Genomic DNA, 15,550 nt, shown 5'->3' with positions numbered 1-15,550 from the left:
AGAGGCCGGGCCAGTCGCTGGACTGGTTTCCTCCGTGTCGCCTCTTTACTCTAATTTCAGGCTGAATTCCCATCTGGGGCGTGGAGGCTCACCATCTCTACTTACTTGCCCCGGCTTCTAAGATCCACACGAAGGGGAGCCCAAGGCGGGGCACCCCCCGCTATTCAAGAGGACACCGGTGGCCTAACGTAGACGGTGCGAGCTCCTTGTCTGGAACTTTATTGGCTTCCCACGTAAACCAAGTTATTCAGCCTCTTTTCTCCACTAAATTTTCCTACTACACTATTTCTTCCTAATCTAATCGTATATTTATAAATAAATAAGTTTTTTCCTCACCTACTCTGTCCCCGCTTCGAATTACCTTGGATCCACCAGGGCTGGACCCCAGCAGCGAAGGCCACCATTTAACCAGAAACACCTTCCAGGAGCCTACTGCTGGGAGGCGGCCTTCTCTGGGGACCGGGTCCACTCCCACTCCCTTGGACAGTCACTGCCAGGTGCCTGGCAGCCCCACGAGAGGCGTCCTGGGAAGCCCCAGGCCCCCTCCAGCCCCTGAAGCTGCCTCCCTGGAGAGCCAGGTCACCCTCACCTGGCTCCCTCTTCTGGCCCCCGGGGCCTCGTCTCTGGTCCCACTGCCCACCCTACCCTGGCTGCTGCTGCCACAGCTAGCCTGGACCTCCCCAGGGCCTGAGCGTGCCGCCGCCCCTGTCAGCCTCTACCTGGACCCCCGCACCTTATCTCCGAGGGCTAATTCCTTGTTCCCCTGCCCTGCTGCCAGCTGCCCCCTCTTTCCAGGCCTTTCCTCCATGCCTCTCCAGTCCTGCGCCCTCCCTGTAGCTTCACCTGAGACTTCCTTTCACCCTCCAGTTACCATCTTCTGGCCGGCAGGCGAAGCCTCACACTCCCGCAGGGTGCAGCGTGGCTGCACACACACTGGCCCTCCTCCTGAGTCCCTCCTGCACACACCACGTGCACCTGAGGTTGGACAAGCCCTCCCATGGTTGGGATTCCAGGAATGGTGGCAGAGAGGGACAGGGTGTCCTTGGGGCTCTTGGCAGGGTCCCCACGGATGCACACAGTGGCCCCAGCTCAGGCCACCTTGGGAAACCAGTCCTGGGATCTTCTGCAGCTCGGCCATCTTCCTCCCTCTGGATCAGCCCCAAGACACGGCCCCTGCGTAGCACCACGGGCCTGGGAGGAGACACCCGTCCCTTTCCCGCCAGTAATGGGTTCAGCACTCAGGATATGTGGCACACAGGAGTGTGGCTTGGGGGGAAAAAATCCATCACGAGGAAGCAGTTTCATAAGATAAAGTATCCTTGTTTATTTTAAGGCCACAAATGCGACATTGCAAAGCAGGGCCAGGTGGGGCCTATAACTGCGGGCTCCATGCTTGGCCATGGCACTCAGCCACTCCGAGAAAAGCCAGTTTCTTACAGCTTGAAGCTGGAGAGGATGCGGGGAAGATTTCAGTACAAGCGAACAAGCCACATCGGCCAGGGGCCCGGCCCCAAGGCAGCCCCCCTTGTTCCATCTCTGGTGCCCCGTGTCCTTGGCCGGCCGTCACTTCACCTGCGGGTGGCAGAGACAGCGTGAGTGGGTACGGGGGCACTGGGGGCCTGCGGCCTCACCCCCTCCCCGGGGCCAGGTGGCCTACCTTGAACAGGGTGACCGTGGTGCTGTAGAAGAGGCTCAGGAGGAAGAGCACGATGAAGGTGGAGGCCATGGTGTTGAGGTTCTCGAAGCCTTCCTCCTCGGCGCTCACCTCCCCCTCTGCGGGAGACAGGGCACAGGGTCAGCATGGCTGAGCTGCCCGCAGAGCCCGCCCTGGCCCTCCTCGGCCGCGCTGACTCGCCAGAAGGGCTGGGGGACTGCAGAAGCAAGCGGGCAGGCGAGCAGGCGTGTGCCTGCCTCCCCGGCACCCCCGGGGCAGCTGGGAGCTCCGGGCCTTGTCAGGCAGCGTCTTGGCCAGGTGTGGTAGGCCCCTGGCTGCCTGATTCCGCAGCCAGCAGGGGCAGAGCGTGGCTGAGGCTGAGCCAAGCAGTGACCCCGAGTGCCTGGCCCAAGGAGCGCCGGGGTGGTAGAGAGCGAGACAGTGCACTCACGCACACACCAGGGTGGGGTCTCACCGAGCTGGAGGCGGGGGTGGCCCCAGGGTCCTGGCTCCTCTGGAGGACATGGGGCCATGGGGGGCTGACAGTGGTGGTGGGGCGTCCTGTCTCTGGTGGTTTGGGGTGGGCTCCCCAGCCAGTGAGGACAAGCCCTGGGGGCAGATGGCTGCCTGTGCCAAGGGGCCCATCCCTCTGGCCTCCATCTCTCTCTGTCTTGGAGCCACAGCATGTATGAGAGAGGCCATGTGGGGCCCTGGCTGGGGCCTGGACTGCAGGACTCACAGCTGTGGGATCAGGAGGTCAGATAGACATCTGAGGCCCAGGAAGAGTGACGCTGGGACAAAGGCTTGGGACAGTCACCTAGGTCTGCAGCCACTACACTGACGGGCCCTTGGTCCCCAGAGAGTCAGGAGTGTAGGGGAGGTTGGGAGTCAGCCTGAAGGGGCACTGGTGTGGTCGGCAGAGGCGACCCCCTCGCCCATCGGCTCAGTGCCCTCCACCCCAGGTTCACGTGTGGCCCTGCAGCTGCCTGCTCCAAGGGGGGCCTCCCAGGCACGGCTCGCTCTGTCAGGACGTGCCTGAGTCTGTCTCTTCACAGGGAAAGAGGAGAACTGGGGCCCTGCCGCCTTCACAAGGGCCTGGACTGGGAGAAGCCTCCCTCCTGGACATGGGCCCTGAGTTCCCTGAGGAGCTGCCTCTGGCCAGACCCAGAGTGGCCCTCTGCGCACCCTGCTCTGGGGCTGGGGCTGGGGGCTGTGGAGGAGTCCAGGCTGGGCCGGCCCCCAGGTGTACCTCCAAGCTGAGACAGAGGGACAAGCAGAGCGTGGGTGTGGTGCAGAGGGACCCCGCCAGACAGGGCAGTGAGTGGCCATGGGTGTGCAAGGGCTGGGGTCCGAGTGTGCAAGCCTGGGTGTGCGCAGTGTGTGCGTGTGTGTGCGTGAGCATGTGCACATCTGTGCGTATACGTCTACATGTCCGTGGCTTGTCCTCACACACACGTGTGAGCACCCACGTGCATGTGCCTGTGAGTGGCTGTGACTGTGTGTGCTCGGTGTGAGTGTGCGTGTGCATGTGTGTCTGTGTGTCCACATGTTCATGCGTCCATGTCTGTGTGTGTGCCTGCTCACCCAGGTCCATCACACACATGTCTGTGTCACGCGTGCCCATGTCTCTGTCCATGTGCGTGCGCATGCGTCTCTCTGCATGTATGTGTGTGACGGTGTGCATGTGTGTGTGTTGCACGCCCGTGTGCCCCCAGTGTGGGCATGGAAGTGACTAGAGGCGCAGCGAGCATGGGCTCGGCCTGCTGTGAGCATCCTGCAAGGAGCACCGGGGCTCTTGGGCGTGGGTTGGAAGCGAGTGGGGAGGCGGGGGTGCGGATGATGGAGGGTGGTCTGCAGGGTGAGGGCAGACAGCCACAGACCTAGCAGGGAGAGCTTTGCTCACTCATAGCCAGCATCTTTTGAATGGATCTTTTTATTTCTAATTTTTATAAAAGGCAACATCTCACGCATCAGCATGGTTAGACTCATGCACGCACACAGCGACGGTCACCTGGGGGCTCTGACCAGGCATCAGTAGCAGGTGCTGGCCGTGTCAGACATGACCAGGGACACGTTGTACAGGGTGGGTTTACCGGTGGACTTGTCCACGGTCCGCTCGGTGACCATGTGGGGCAGGGCCTCGTGGCCCACGACGCAGGTGTAGGTCTCCCCTTTGCTCCAGTCCTCCTCGGTCACTGTCAGGATGCTGTGCACGAAGTACACGTTGGGGTCCTGGGGCTCGGGCGCCGGGCTGCTTGTCACGTACTTGCTCTTGGCCACAGGCTCCCCCTTCTGCAGCCACTGCACGAACACGTCCGCGGGCGCGAAGCCCTTCACCAGGCAGGTGACGGAGGCTGACTCCCGCAGGCTCAGCTGTTCCCGCGTTGGAGGCAGCACGTACACGGACGGCGGTTTCATGGCGATGTCTGAGGTGGGGGAGGGGGGCACAGTGGTGAGATTGGGGAGCGTGGGTCCTCTCCTGGCCCTGCCTGCTGTCCTCAGACCCCGGAAGCTGTGGGAGAGTCTGGGGTGGAGGGCAGGGGCGGGGCGGGGCAGGGCCTACCTTTGGGCTTGGAGATAGTGCTCTTTTCTGGGAAGGGCAGGTCCAAGTGGGCCACTGTGCACGTGTACTCCTCTCCGGACTCCCAGTCCTCCGAGCAGACTGAGGCCTCACCCCTGGCGCTGAAGGTGTCGTTGAGGTGTCTCTCAAAATAAGTGTGGGTCTCCAGGGCCTTGCCATTCTGATGGGACCAGCTGATGTTCAGGCCATCATAGGAAGCCAGGTTTGTGACCAGACAGGAAAGCTTGGCTGACTTCGTGAGGAAGATGTCGGCAAAGGATGGGGGGATGGTGAAGACCCCGATGGGAGACGGTGGTGCTGGAGGTGGGAGAGAGTTGTTTGGAGTGAAATCAGGTGAAGGGAGAGGTCTGCCCAAAGAGCAGGGCCTACTTGGCTGAGTCCCTTGTGAGCCTGGGGCCCTGTTGGAGGGGCGCCGGCCCCCAGCCACCCTGCACAGTCCCTCCTGCCCTTGGCCGCTCTGGGAAGCCAAGGCTCAGGGAGCAGCTGGCACGTCTGGGGTGGTGTCTGCAGACCTGAGGGTGAGCACCCCCCAACCAGGGCTGCACTCACTAGCATCACACGAAGAGGACGCGTTCTTCTGGAAGGTTTCCTTGTTGTGCTCCACCTGGCAGGTGTACGCGCTCTGGCTGAGCCATTCTCGCTCTGTGATGGTCAGCATGCTGTAGGCCCTGTATGTTATGGGTGAGGACTGTACAGTCTCCACCTGGCCTTCAGAAATATCAGACACTATCCGCTTTCCATCACGAAACCAGGACAAGGAGATCTGTTTGGGGCTGAAGTCAGTGGCCTGGCAGATGAGGCTGGACTTGCTATTGCCGTTACCAGAGAGGCTGTTGCAAGGCGGGACAAAGACACTCACGACGGGGGACAACACTTCCGCCTCTGCAGAGAAGGACAAGGGGTCAGTGGGGCCTGGACCCTCCCCTCCGCACCCAACCACAGGACAGGCCCGACTCACTTGGAGCGACCACCATCACAGTCCCGACGGGCTTTCCTCCCTTGGGGTGCTGGACTTCACACACCAGGTAGCCATCCGTCCCTTGAAAGGCGCTTGAGGAATGCAGGGCCACCTGAGAGGAGGCCGACCACAAGCCGTCCCTCAGGACTTCGGGGAAGGTCCAGAATTTCTCGCTGCTGACTGTGCTGTTGTTGAACTTCCAGGAGAAGCTGACAGAATTGGGCACGAAGTCCCGGGCCAGGCAGCCCAGGGCCACCGTGTTCTCATCAGACGGGGAGCTCACACAGGACACCAGGGGGAAGACTTTCGGGTGAGATTCACTTTCTGGGGACCCGAGAGAGGACACAAGAGAAGCGGGGGTGAGAGGCGTCTTGCTGGTCGGGGGTGTGGGCAGCTCCACCTTCTCTCTGGGACAGTGGAGCAGAGGGCACACTCAGCCCTGCCAGCCCACCCTTACTGCCCACGGCTCAGCCACTTGGGACCTGACCCGGGGTCTGGGGTCATCAATAAGACTGATACACTCAGGCCCCAGTCCTCAGCACAACCAGATCACTGAGGTCAGCCCACTGTTGACCAGGACAGTCCAGTGGGGTCAGCTCAGTCCATCTAGACCCACCAGCCTCAGCGGAGGTTAAATGGACCCAAAGCATCTCAACAGTTTGCCCAAGTCAAGCCAGCTCAGTGGGTTCACTTCTGCTGGCCCAGTCTCAGCCCACCATGGTTAACCCAGCATACCCCTGTTAAGCCGAGGCTAGCCCAGATCAGCTCAGCCCAGCTCAGCTCAGTTCAGCCCAGCTCAGCCCAGCTCAGCCCAGCCCAGCTCAGTCCAGCTCAGCCTAGCCCAGCTCAGTCCAGCTCAGCCCAGCTCACCCATTCTTCCCAGCTCAACCCAGCCAAGCTCAGCCCAGCTTACCTACTCTGCCCAGCTCAGCCCAGCTCAGCCCAGCTCAGCTCAGCTCAGTTCAGCCCAGCTCACCCACTCCGTCCAGCTCAGCCCAGCTCAGCCCAGCTCAGCTCAGCTCAGTTCAGCCCAGCTCACCCACTCCGTCCAGCTCAGGCCGGCTCAACCCAGCTCAGGCCAGCTTAACCCAGCCCAGCCCAGCTCACCCACTCTGCCCAGCTCAGCCCAGCTCAGCCCAGCTCAGCTCAGCTCACTTCAGCCCAGCTCACCCACTCTGCCCAGCTCAGGCCAGCTCAACCTAGCTCAACCCAGCCCAGCCTAGCTCACCCACTCTGCCCAGCTCAGCCCAGCAAAGCTCAACTCAGCTCAGCCCAGGTCAAACCAACTCAGCCCAGTTCAGCCCAGCTCAGCTCAGCTCAGCCCAGCCCAGCCCAGCCCAGCCCAGCTCAGCTCAGTCCAGCCTAGCCCAGCCCAGCCCAGCCTAGCTCAGTCCAGCCCAGCTCAGCCCAGGTCACCCATTCTGCCCAGCCTAGCCCAGCTCAGCCCAGCTCAACCCAGCTCAGCCCAGCTCAGCTCAGCTCAGCCCAGCCCAGCCCAGCTCAGCTCAGTCCAGCCCAGCTCAGCCCAGGTCACCCATTCTGCCCAGCCTAGCCCAGCTCAGCCCAGCTCAGCCCAGCTCAGCCCAGCTCAACCCAGCTCAGGCCAGCCCAACCCAGCTCAGGCCAGCCCAGCCCAGCTCACCCACTCTGCCCAGCCCAGCCCAGCCCAGCAAAGCTCAGCCCAGCTCAGCCCAGCTCAATCAAGCCCAGCCCAGCTCATCCCAGCTCACCCCAGCTCACCCACTCCACCTTGCTCAGCCCAGCTCAACCCAGCTCAGGCCAGCTCACCCACTCTGCCCAGCTCAGCCCAGCAAAGCTCAGCCTAGCTCAGCCCAACAAAGCTCAGCCCAGCTCAGCCCAGCAAAGCTCAGCCCAGTTCAGCCCAGCTCAACCAAGCCCAGCTCAGCTCAGCCCAGGTCAAATCAACTCAGCCCAGCTCAGCTCAGCTCAGCTCAGCCCAGCTCAGCCCACCTCACCCACTCTGCCCAGCTCAGCCCAACAAAGCTCAGCCCAGCTCAGCCCAGCTCAGCCTAGCTCACCCACTCCGCCCAGCTCAACCCAGCCCAGTTCAGCTTAGCTCAGTCCAGCTCAGCCCAGCTCACCCACTCAACCCAGCTCAGGCCAGCCCAGCTCAGGCCAGACCAGCCCAGCCCAGCCCAGCTCACCCACCCTGCCCAGCTCAGCCCAGCAAAGCTCAGCCAAGCTCAGCCCAGCTCACCCACTCCACCCTGCTCAGTCCAGCTCAGCCTAGCCCAGCTCAGCCCAGCTCAGCCCAGCTCAGTCCAGCTCAGCCCAGCTCACCCACTCTGCTCAGCTCAGCCCAGCTCAGCTCAGTTTAACCCAGCTCAGCCCAGTTCAACCCAGCCCCCCTCAGCCCAGCTCAGCCACTCCATTCAGCTCAGCCCAGCTCACCCACTCTGCCCAGCTCAGTCAAGCCCAGTTCAGCTTAGCTCAGCTCAGCTCACCCACTCCGCCCAGCTCAACCCAGCCCAGTTCAGCTCAGCTCAGCCCAGCTCACTCACTCCACCCAGCCCAGCCCAGCTAGCCTAGCCCAGCTCAGCTCAGCTCAGCCCAGCTCACCCATACCGCCCAGCTCAACCCAGCCCAGCTCAGCTCAGCTCAGCCCAGCTCACCCACTCCACCCAGCCCAGCCCAGCTCAGCCTAGCCCAGCTCAGCTCAGCACAGCCCAGCTCAGCCCAGCTCACCCACTCCACCCTGCTCAGCCCAGCTCAGGCCAGCCCAGCCCAGCTCAGCCTAGCAAAGCTCAGCCAAGCTCAGCCCAGCTCAACCAAGCCCAGCCCAGCTCAGCCCAGCTCACCCAAGCTCACCCCAGCTCACCCACTCCACCCTGCTCAGCCCAGCTCAGGCCAGCCCAGCCCAGCTCAGCCCAGCAAAGCTCAGCCCAGCTCAGCCTAGCAAAGCTCAGCCAAGCTCAGCCCAGCTCAACCAAGCCCAGCTCAGCTCAGCCCAGGTCAACTCAACTCAGCCCAGCTCAGCTCAGCTCAACACAGCCCAGCTCACCCACTCCGCCCAGCCCAGCCCAGCTCAGCCCAGCTCACCCATTCTGCTCAGCTCAGCCCAGCTCAGCTCAGTTTAACCCAGCTCAGCCCAGTTCAACCCAGCCCCTCCTCAGCCCAGCTCAGCCACTCCATTCAGCTCAGCCTAGCTCACCCACTCTGCCCAGCTCAGTCCAGCTCAACCCAGCTCAGTCCAGCTCAACCCAGCTCAGCCAGCTCACCCACTCCTCCCAGCTCAACCCAGCCCAGCTCAGCTTAGCTCAGTTCAGCTCACCCACTCCGCCCAGCTCAACCCAGCCCAGTTCAGCTCAGCTCAGCCCAGCTCACCCACTCCACCCAGCCCAGCCCAGCTCAGCCTAGCCCAGCTCAGCCTAGCCCAGCTCAGCTCAGCTCAGCCCAGCTCACCCACTCCGCCCATCTCAGCCCAGCTGAGCCCAGCTCAACTCAGCCTAACCCAGCTCAGCCCAGCTCACCCACTCTGCCCAGCTCCGCTAAACCCAGCTCAGCCCAGCTCAGCTCACCTACTCTGTCCAGCTCAGCTTAGCACAGCTCATCCCAGCTCACCTGCTCAGCTCAGCCCAGCCCATCCCAGCTCAGTGCAGCCCAGCTCCGCGCAGCCCAGCTCAGCTTAGCCCAGCTCCGCGCAGCCCAGCTCAGCTCAGCCCAGCTCACCCACTCTGCCCAGCTCCGCTCAACCCAGCTCAGCCCAGCTCAGCCCAGCTCAGCTCACCTACTCCGTCCAGCTCAGCTTAGCACGGCTCATCCCAGCTCACTTGCTCAGCTCAGCCCAGCTCAGCTCAGCCCAGCCCAGCTCAGCTCAGCCCAGCCCAGCTCAGCCCAGCTCAGCCCAGCTCAGCCCAGCTCACCCACTCTGCCCAGCTCCACTCAACCCAGCTCAGCCCAGCTCAGCTCACCTAACCTACTGCTTCCAGCTCAGCTTAGCACAGCTCATCCCAGCTCACCTGTTCAGCACAGCCCAGCTCAGCTCAGCCCAGCCCAGCTTAGCCCAGCCCAGCTCAGCCCAGCTCAGCTCAGCCCAGCTCAGCCCAGCCCAGCTCAGCTCAGCCCAGCCCAGCTTAGCCCAGCTCAGCGCAGCCCAGCTCAGCCCAGCTCAGCTCACCTAACCTACTGCTTCCAGCTCAGCTTAGCACAGCTCATCCCAGCTCACCTGTTCAGCACAGCCCAGCTCAGCTCAGCCCAGCTCAGCTCAGCCCAGCCCAGCCCAGCCCAGCCCAGCCCAGCCCAGCTCAGCTCAGCTCAGCTCAACCCGGCTCAGCCCAGCTCAGCCCAATTCAACCTGGCTCAGACTGGCTCAGCCCAGCTCAGCTCACCCACTCGGTCCAGCTCAGCTCAGCACGCTCATCCCAGCTCACCTGCTCAGCTCAGCACAGCTCAGCACAGCTCAGCCTAGCTCAACTCAGCTCAGCTCAGCACAGTTCAGCCTAGCTCACCTGCTGTCGGTGGCCCAGGGCTGCCCTCACAGACGTGAAAGCCCAGTAGTTCTGATGAGAAAGGGTCAGATTCTGGACCTTGGCCTTGGCTAAAGCCCCTGGTCTGCGGACGCTGCCCAGCTGGGCTCACCCCTCCCAGCCTCTTCCCGCTTCTCCTCCTGGGAGCCCTCTCGCCCCTTCCCTTGGGCGGCCAATGCCTCTGTTCCCACACCAGGCCCAGCCGGCCCTTCTCCCAGCCGTCAGTCACCGCCACCCTCCACTCTGGGTGAAAAGCTTGCTGGCGACTTTAGCTTCTCTAGAGCATCTCACAGGCTGAGGCACGCTTGCCACCCTCAGACAGAGGCCCTGTCTCTGCTGAGCAGGCAGCACGGCTTCTCTGGGAGAGGAGAGCCTGGGCACACGTCCCTGGGGCCTGGCTGTCTGGGTACGTGCTGTGGGCCTGAGTTCCTACCCCGAGTCTAAAAGAGTCCTGGTGACTAACTGCTCTCTGGCAAATGTCCTCATTAAAAACCACGGGAAATGCCTCTTATCTGAGCCTGCTCCCAATTCTGTCTTTATTACAAAGTTCTGCTGAGAAAGAGGATACTCTCTAGCACACAGCGACCATCTGAACCCCAAAGGTGCGTTGAACACCTAAGTGTGGACGCGGGAAGTGGTCCCTGTGGGTGTGAAGCACCCCAGCGTCGCAGGCAGTAGGTATAGATTCCCTTTCAAGTAGAAACAAAAACACTTCATGCAGACGTCCCGGGGCAGCAAGTCTGCCTGCACCGGCTCCTGCCTCTCACAGCTCGGCGCCTGGTCCCTGGCATGTCCCGTGGGCTCTCTGACCTGGGCGGATTCCTCCGAATCCCTTCCCTGCGCTAACTCATGACCTGACCCGCGCATCCCCAGGTGCGGGCAGTCCCAGGAGACCCCCCAGCCTCGGCGAGCCTGGGGACTCAGAGCAGAGACTGTCCCTCCAGACGGTCCCGGGCCCTGCTGACTCCCACCCCACTGGGCACCCTCTCAGTCCCCCGGCTAGTAGTGTGACCAGAGTAACTCACGGCGAATGCCCACGCGTCACCCCAAGGCTGTCCTGGGATGGGTGCCTGAAAGGCAGCCCTGAACATCCTGCAGCAAAGGTGCCGCACTGAGAAAGCTGCTTCATCGCCAGGAGGGAGCCGGCCAGCTGCGACTGTGAGCACACCCACCGTGCGCGCGGCGTGTGCACGGCCTCAGCTCAACCACCTTGAAGGAGTGACTCATCAAAGAGTGCAGCAATGCACTGATACAATGCGCCTGAGACAGATTAATTTCTTAAACATCCACTTTGAAAATGAATATAAGTGAGCAGTTGATAAGCTAAAGCTGAAGTTGATTCAAATAGTCAGAAGAGGAACCTTCCAGTTTCGGTCAGCATCTGCGCCTTATTTTAGAAATGCAAATTAGCCAGGTGCTGTTGTGCTCAGTGGGACACTTTCGGTTCTGTGGGGCTGGGCAAAACCGGCCGCAAACCACCTTTTGGGAACCAGAAGCGATAAATTTACCAACTGTTTTTTCTTGCTTCCAAAAACAGACTCTCAGCTTCCTGCCACCTGCTGCAGGTGGTCAGTCCGGCCCGTGGCCATCTTGACTAACTCGGCACCACCAATTACATTAAAAAAATAAGCTGAATTTATTATTCTCAAAACAGCCCTGAATTGGGGCCGAGGGCCGATGGAACCTAGTTAGTACTTTTCGGCCAAACTCGTACTCAACTCTCCAAAGCCATGATTCGCAGTTGTTAATTAAATGATAAAAATTTAAAATACTTTAAATATCTCTCTTTTTAAAGTTTCAATTTTCCAGACTATCAGGAGTCGCTTTGAAGATGCCCTGTCTTGGTATTCGCAAGCACACCTCCTCTGGCGAACAGCTTTTCTTTCTCTTAGAGTGGCCTCACAAAGCCCAGCGCCCGTCACCTCCCCAGCCTCCCCTCTCTTGCCACGGTCGGGACACTGCGTGTCCGTCCTCACCTAGACAATTCTCTTCCTGCCCAATAAAGAATTTTAAACACAGTCTAGTGCAGAGCACACCTCACCCGAGGAGGGTGTTCTCTGCCCCCGCTGCGGGCGGCGCTCCTGAGGCCCTAAGTTATCCAGACACGCTCCTCCGCAGAGGCTAGGACCACAGCAAGTTGCCCTGCTGCCAAGGGAGGCCTGGGACTCCCCCACTGGTGGCCCTTCCCGCCCAAGCCCCCTCTGAATGCCAGCAAGATTCTGGTTTTTTAAAGCCATCAGAAGATAGAGACTCTGAAGTGCATAGGGCAGCTGGTCCCTCCTGGCCAGGCTGCCCAGTCCCCCCGGGGAGGAGGGGACAAGGACACATCAGAGGACCAGTGATGCTCAGAAAAATCCCACGAATAGGAGAGAAAGCAAAGGCTCTGTATGGCCGCTCTTACCTGAGGAGACGGTGACCAGGAGTCCTCGGCCCCAGACATCTACACCGTAGTAATCACAGTGGTGATTATCTCCAGCCTCGCCCAACAAAAACCTTGGGAGCCTGGCAAGGCTCGAGGCACCTGGGCCCCCACCCCATCTCCAGGCGCCACCGGGAAGCCGCTGGTCAAAGTCACTTGCCTGTGACCCTCTGCTGGCCCCGCCCCCACCTGACTGTGCCAGAGACACTATGTCCCATTTTGGCCCCCAGAGGCCAGACCACCGCCTGCCTGGGCCAGCTGACCGTGACCCACAGACACCTAAGTCCAGCCTTGAGCAGCCACCTGCCCCAGAAAGCGACGGAAGCCCCCGGTCCTGCTCAAGTCAGACAGCCAGACCCGCCAAAGGAGCCGCCTCATACCCACATTGTGGTGTCCTTGGGGCGGGGACCCTCTCCCCAGCTCCCTTTCTTGACCTCCAGAATGCCCCTGGATCTCTGACACCCCAGGCCTCCCCAGGTGCAGTGAAGTGGGGTGGTGAGGGCTCAGCTGAGCAGACAGTGTCCAGGGTCCCTGGCCCCAGTGCTTGAGCCAGTCGTTACACTGTGACAGTGATGCTGGGACCCCAAGCACGAGCTCGTGGCCGGCTGAGGCCTCCGGACTACCTCACATGTGGCCTCACGAGGCCAGCACAGCTGGGACCTTGGGAGTCCAGAGCCCAGGGGTGGCTGAGGCCCCCAGAGAAAGCCCTGGCTAGAGCCCAGAAGGAGAGGGTGCCTGGAGCCTCTGCTCCTTGCTGCTGTAAGCCTGGGCCCCTGGGCCCTCCCCATCTCAGACCCCTGGCCGTCCCAGGCCCTCTAGACCCGACACCCTCGATTTCCCCCAAAGTGCACCAAAACTCTGAGAGAGAGTGAGGAGAGAAGGCTGGTGAGGACTCACCTGAGGAGACGGTGACCAGGAGTCCTGGGCCCCAGTAGTCAATATAGTCACAGTGCCATGGGCCCCGTTAGGGGCTGTGCGAAAACCCAAGGCTTGGCGGCCTCTGCTCCCATGCAAAGCCAGGCCCCCAGGTCCACAGAGCCCACTCTGCCTGGCCACATTCCACAGGCAGAGGCGCCACCTCAACAGGGCAGAGAGGCAAACGGCCTCAGAAGCAGATCCCTCAGGGGCCACAGAGGGTCTGCCACAGACCAAGGGGCCTCTGGAGACTTCTTTCCCAGCCCAGGACAGAGCGGGCAGAGAGCCGTCTCACCTGAGGAAACTGTGACCGGGGCGTGCTGGCCCCAGGAGTCAAAAGCAATGATGAAGGACGCCGTCCCGGCTGTCCCCAAGACATGAACCCTTGGGAGGTCAGGCCTCCCCTGCCCTCACCTCACAGACCCTGACCCCGCCGGGCTCCGCCCACGTTTCCTCCCACCCAGCCAGCTCCTCTCAGGCCTCAGCTGCCTCACCTCCAGGGGCTCTGGCAGATCCAAGGGCAGGACCCCACTAGACCAGGACCCTGCCTTGCTCCGGGCATGGTGGGGCTGCACAGGCCCAGGGAACTGCCCGAGGCCCAGGCAGCACTGCAAGGGAGACACTGCTCAAGGACGCGGTGACTGGGGTGCGCTGGCCCCAGAGATCCAAGTCCCAGCAGCACAGCTTCTCTTCTGCTGCTTCTTTCCTACAAAAACACACCCTGCCTCCTTGCTGGCCCTGACTCCCATCCCAAGTCCACCCAAGTCCCATTGTCCCCTGACTTGGTCACTGGACACGAGATTCTCCTGAGGAGACGGTGACCAGGGCACCCTGGTCCCAGAGATGGAAGTCAGCATAGTCACAGTGGGCTGGCCCTGTGCTGGGGGGCATGGAAACCCACTCAGGGTCCCCAGGAAGCCCCCAGGAAGCCCCCAGGAGCTGCAAGTCTGTCTTCCCGAAGACACTTGCCCCCCACCCTCGAAGCACCTGCCTGCCTCAGGCCCCTGGTCTGGGATTTGAGCATCTGCTGACTCCTGACCTGCTTTGTTCCCTTGAGGTCACATGCTCCCTGCTCCTCCTGAGGCTCACTGCCCCAACCCCTGATTCCCTAGGCTCCGTACAACCCGGGCCTTGGGGACCTGGCCCCTCGCCTGGGCTGGGCCCTGTTCCGTGCCCACCTGGGAGGCTCCTGCACCTTCAGCCCAGGTGGCTCTTCTCCAGTGCCTTCAGGCTCCTGGCTGACCTGACCCCATATGCCCTGACAGGGAACCCTCAGAGTGAGATCCCCCCACTTCCCTGGGGCCGCTCTGCTCAGGGGCTTTTGTAAAGCTGTCAGTTTTTGTGGCCCCACCCAGTTCCTGGCTTGGCCAAAACCCTGAGGGCTGGCCACGGGCGAGGTGGGGCCGGGGGGTCGGCCACCGAGCCCCTTGGAGAGCCCTGCCCACTGATCCCCAGGGCCATTCCTGGGCTGGACACACAGAGTCTGTCACTGTTAATGATCCTTACGGTGCCGAAGGTGGCCTGCGCTGGGTCCCTTCTCTTCTGGAAATGAGGGGAGATTCGAGCTGTCTTGCATCAACCCACACTGGAGCTGTGTTCTCAGCTGGAGAAAGGCCCATGGGGGCAGTCGGTGGGGGGCGGGCCGGGGCTGTTGCTGGCCCTCTGGGTTGCTGGCACCGGGGGTCTGTCAGGGGCTCTCTCTGGCCGTGGCTGTGAAGCTGGCAGAAGCCCCTTATTAACTTCACCTCTCACTGGCCTCCATGGGAGCGGCGTCAAGGGGCTGAGGTCGCACTGCATGCTGCACCACGGGGTGCCCCCAGGGCTGGGGCCTGCCCTGTCCACCGGCTGCTGTCCTCGGGGAGGAGTTTCAGCTCTAAATGCCCCTGGCAGGCAGGCAGGTGTGAGGGGAGGGGCATGATGGTTTCAAGGAGAGGATTGCTGCTCTTCCAGACCTGCATGCACCCTAGGGGCTGGAGGGGAGGGGGTCTGCCCTCAACAGCATCAGAGCTGGGGCATGGGTGTCAGGAGCCATGGGTGGGCCCTTGGGGGGCCAGGTGTGAGCGTGGTGGGCATGCTCGCCCTTGGACCACTGTTGGGGGTGGGAGAGAAGGGCACAGATATGGCTTGGACTAGGGGGAATGACCGTGCCCTGGAGGCTTGCTGAGGGAGGGGGTGAGTGGACAGCATGTTGGGAAGTCTCTCTGTGTCTAAGTCCACCTGAGGCCACGGCTAGAGGCTGGGCCTTGTGCCCGGAGGAGAATGGCTGGCAGTTTTTGCAGTTGGATTTAAGGTGGCCTGTGATAGCTTGAAGTGTTTGGTGAGTGGTGCCGCTGGTCCCCTTTGTGGTCTCTGAAGGGGAAGGTTTAACTCTGGGACCAAAGACAGTCTCAGTCACCTGAGCTTTGTGTAGAATTTTACTTGAAGTGAAAGGGACAGAAAAGCTTCTGACAGACACCAGAAGAGAGTAGGACAATACCGGCCTAGTTGAGTCTTATTTCTCAACTGGCTGCTGAGAACAGGTAAGAAGAGGAGCCTC

At 61.6% G+C, this 15,550-nt stretch overlaps 2 gene segments (V, D, J or C); both read right to left on the bottom strand.

The window, feature by feature from the left end:
* The window catches only part of LOC102185461, a 133,371-nt gene extending 121,242 nt beyond the window's left edge, over window positions 1–12,129 (bottom strand). The window contains exon 1 of the C gene segment in view: window positions 12,082–12,129.
* LOC102191415 lies at window positions 1,305–13,175 on the bottom strand. The segment is given in 7 exon segments: window positions 1,305–1,572; window positions 1,658–1,773; window positions 3,748–4,080; window positions 4,218–4,532; window positions 4,785–5,117; window positions 5,194–5,517; window positions 12,997–13,175. Coding segments are annotated over 6 exon segments (1,122 nt in total).

Source organism: Capra hircus, chromosome 21 (genome assembly GCF_001704415.2).
Source record: "Capra hircus breed San Clemente chromosome 21, ASM170441v1, whole genome shotgun sequence".
Lineage (NCBI taxonomy): Eukaryota > Metazoa > Chordata > Mammalia > Artiodactyla > Bovidae > Capra > Capra hircus.
This window is presented reverse-complemented; position numbering and strand designations above follow the sequence as displayed.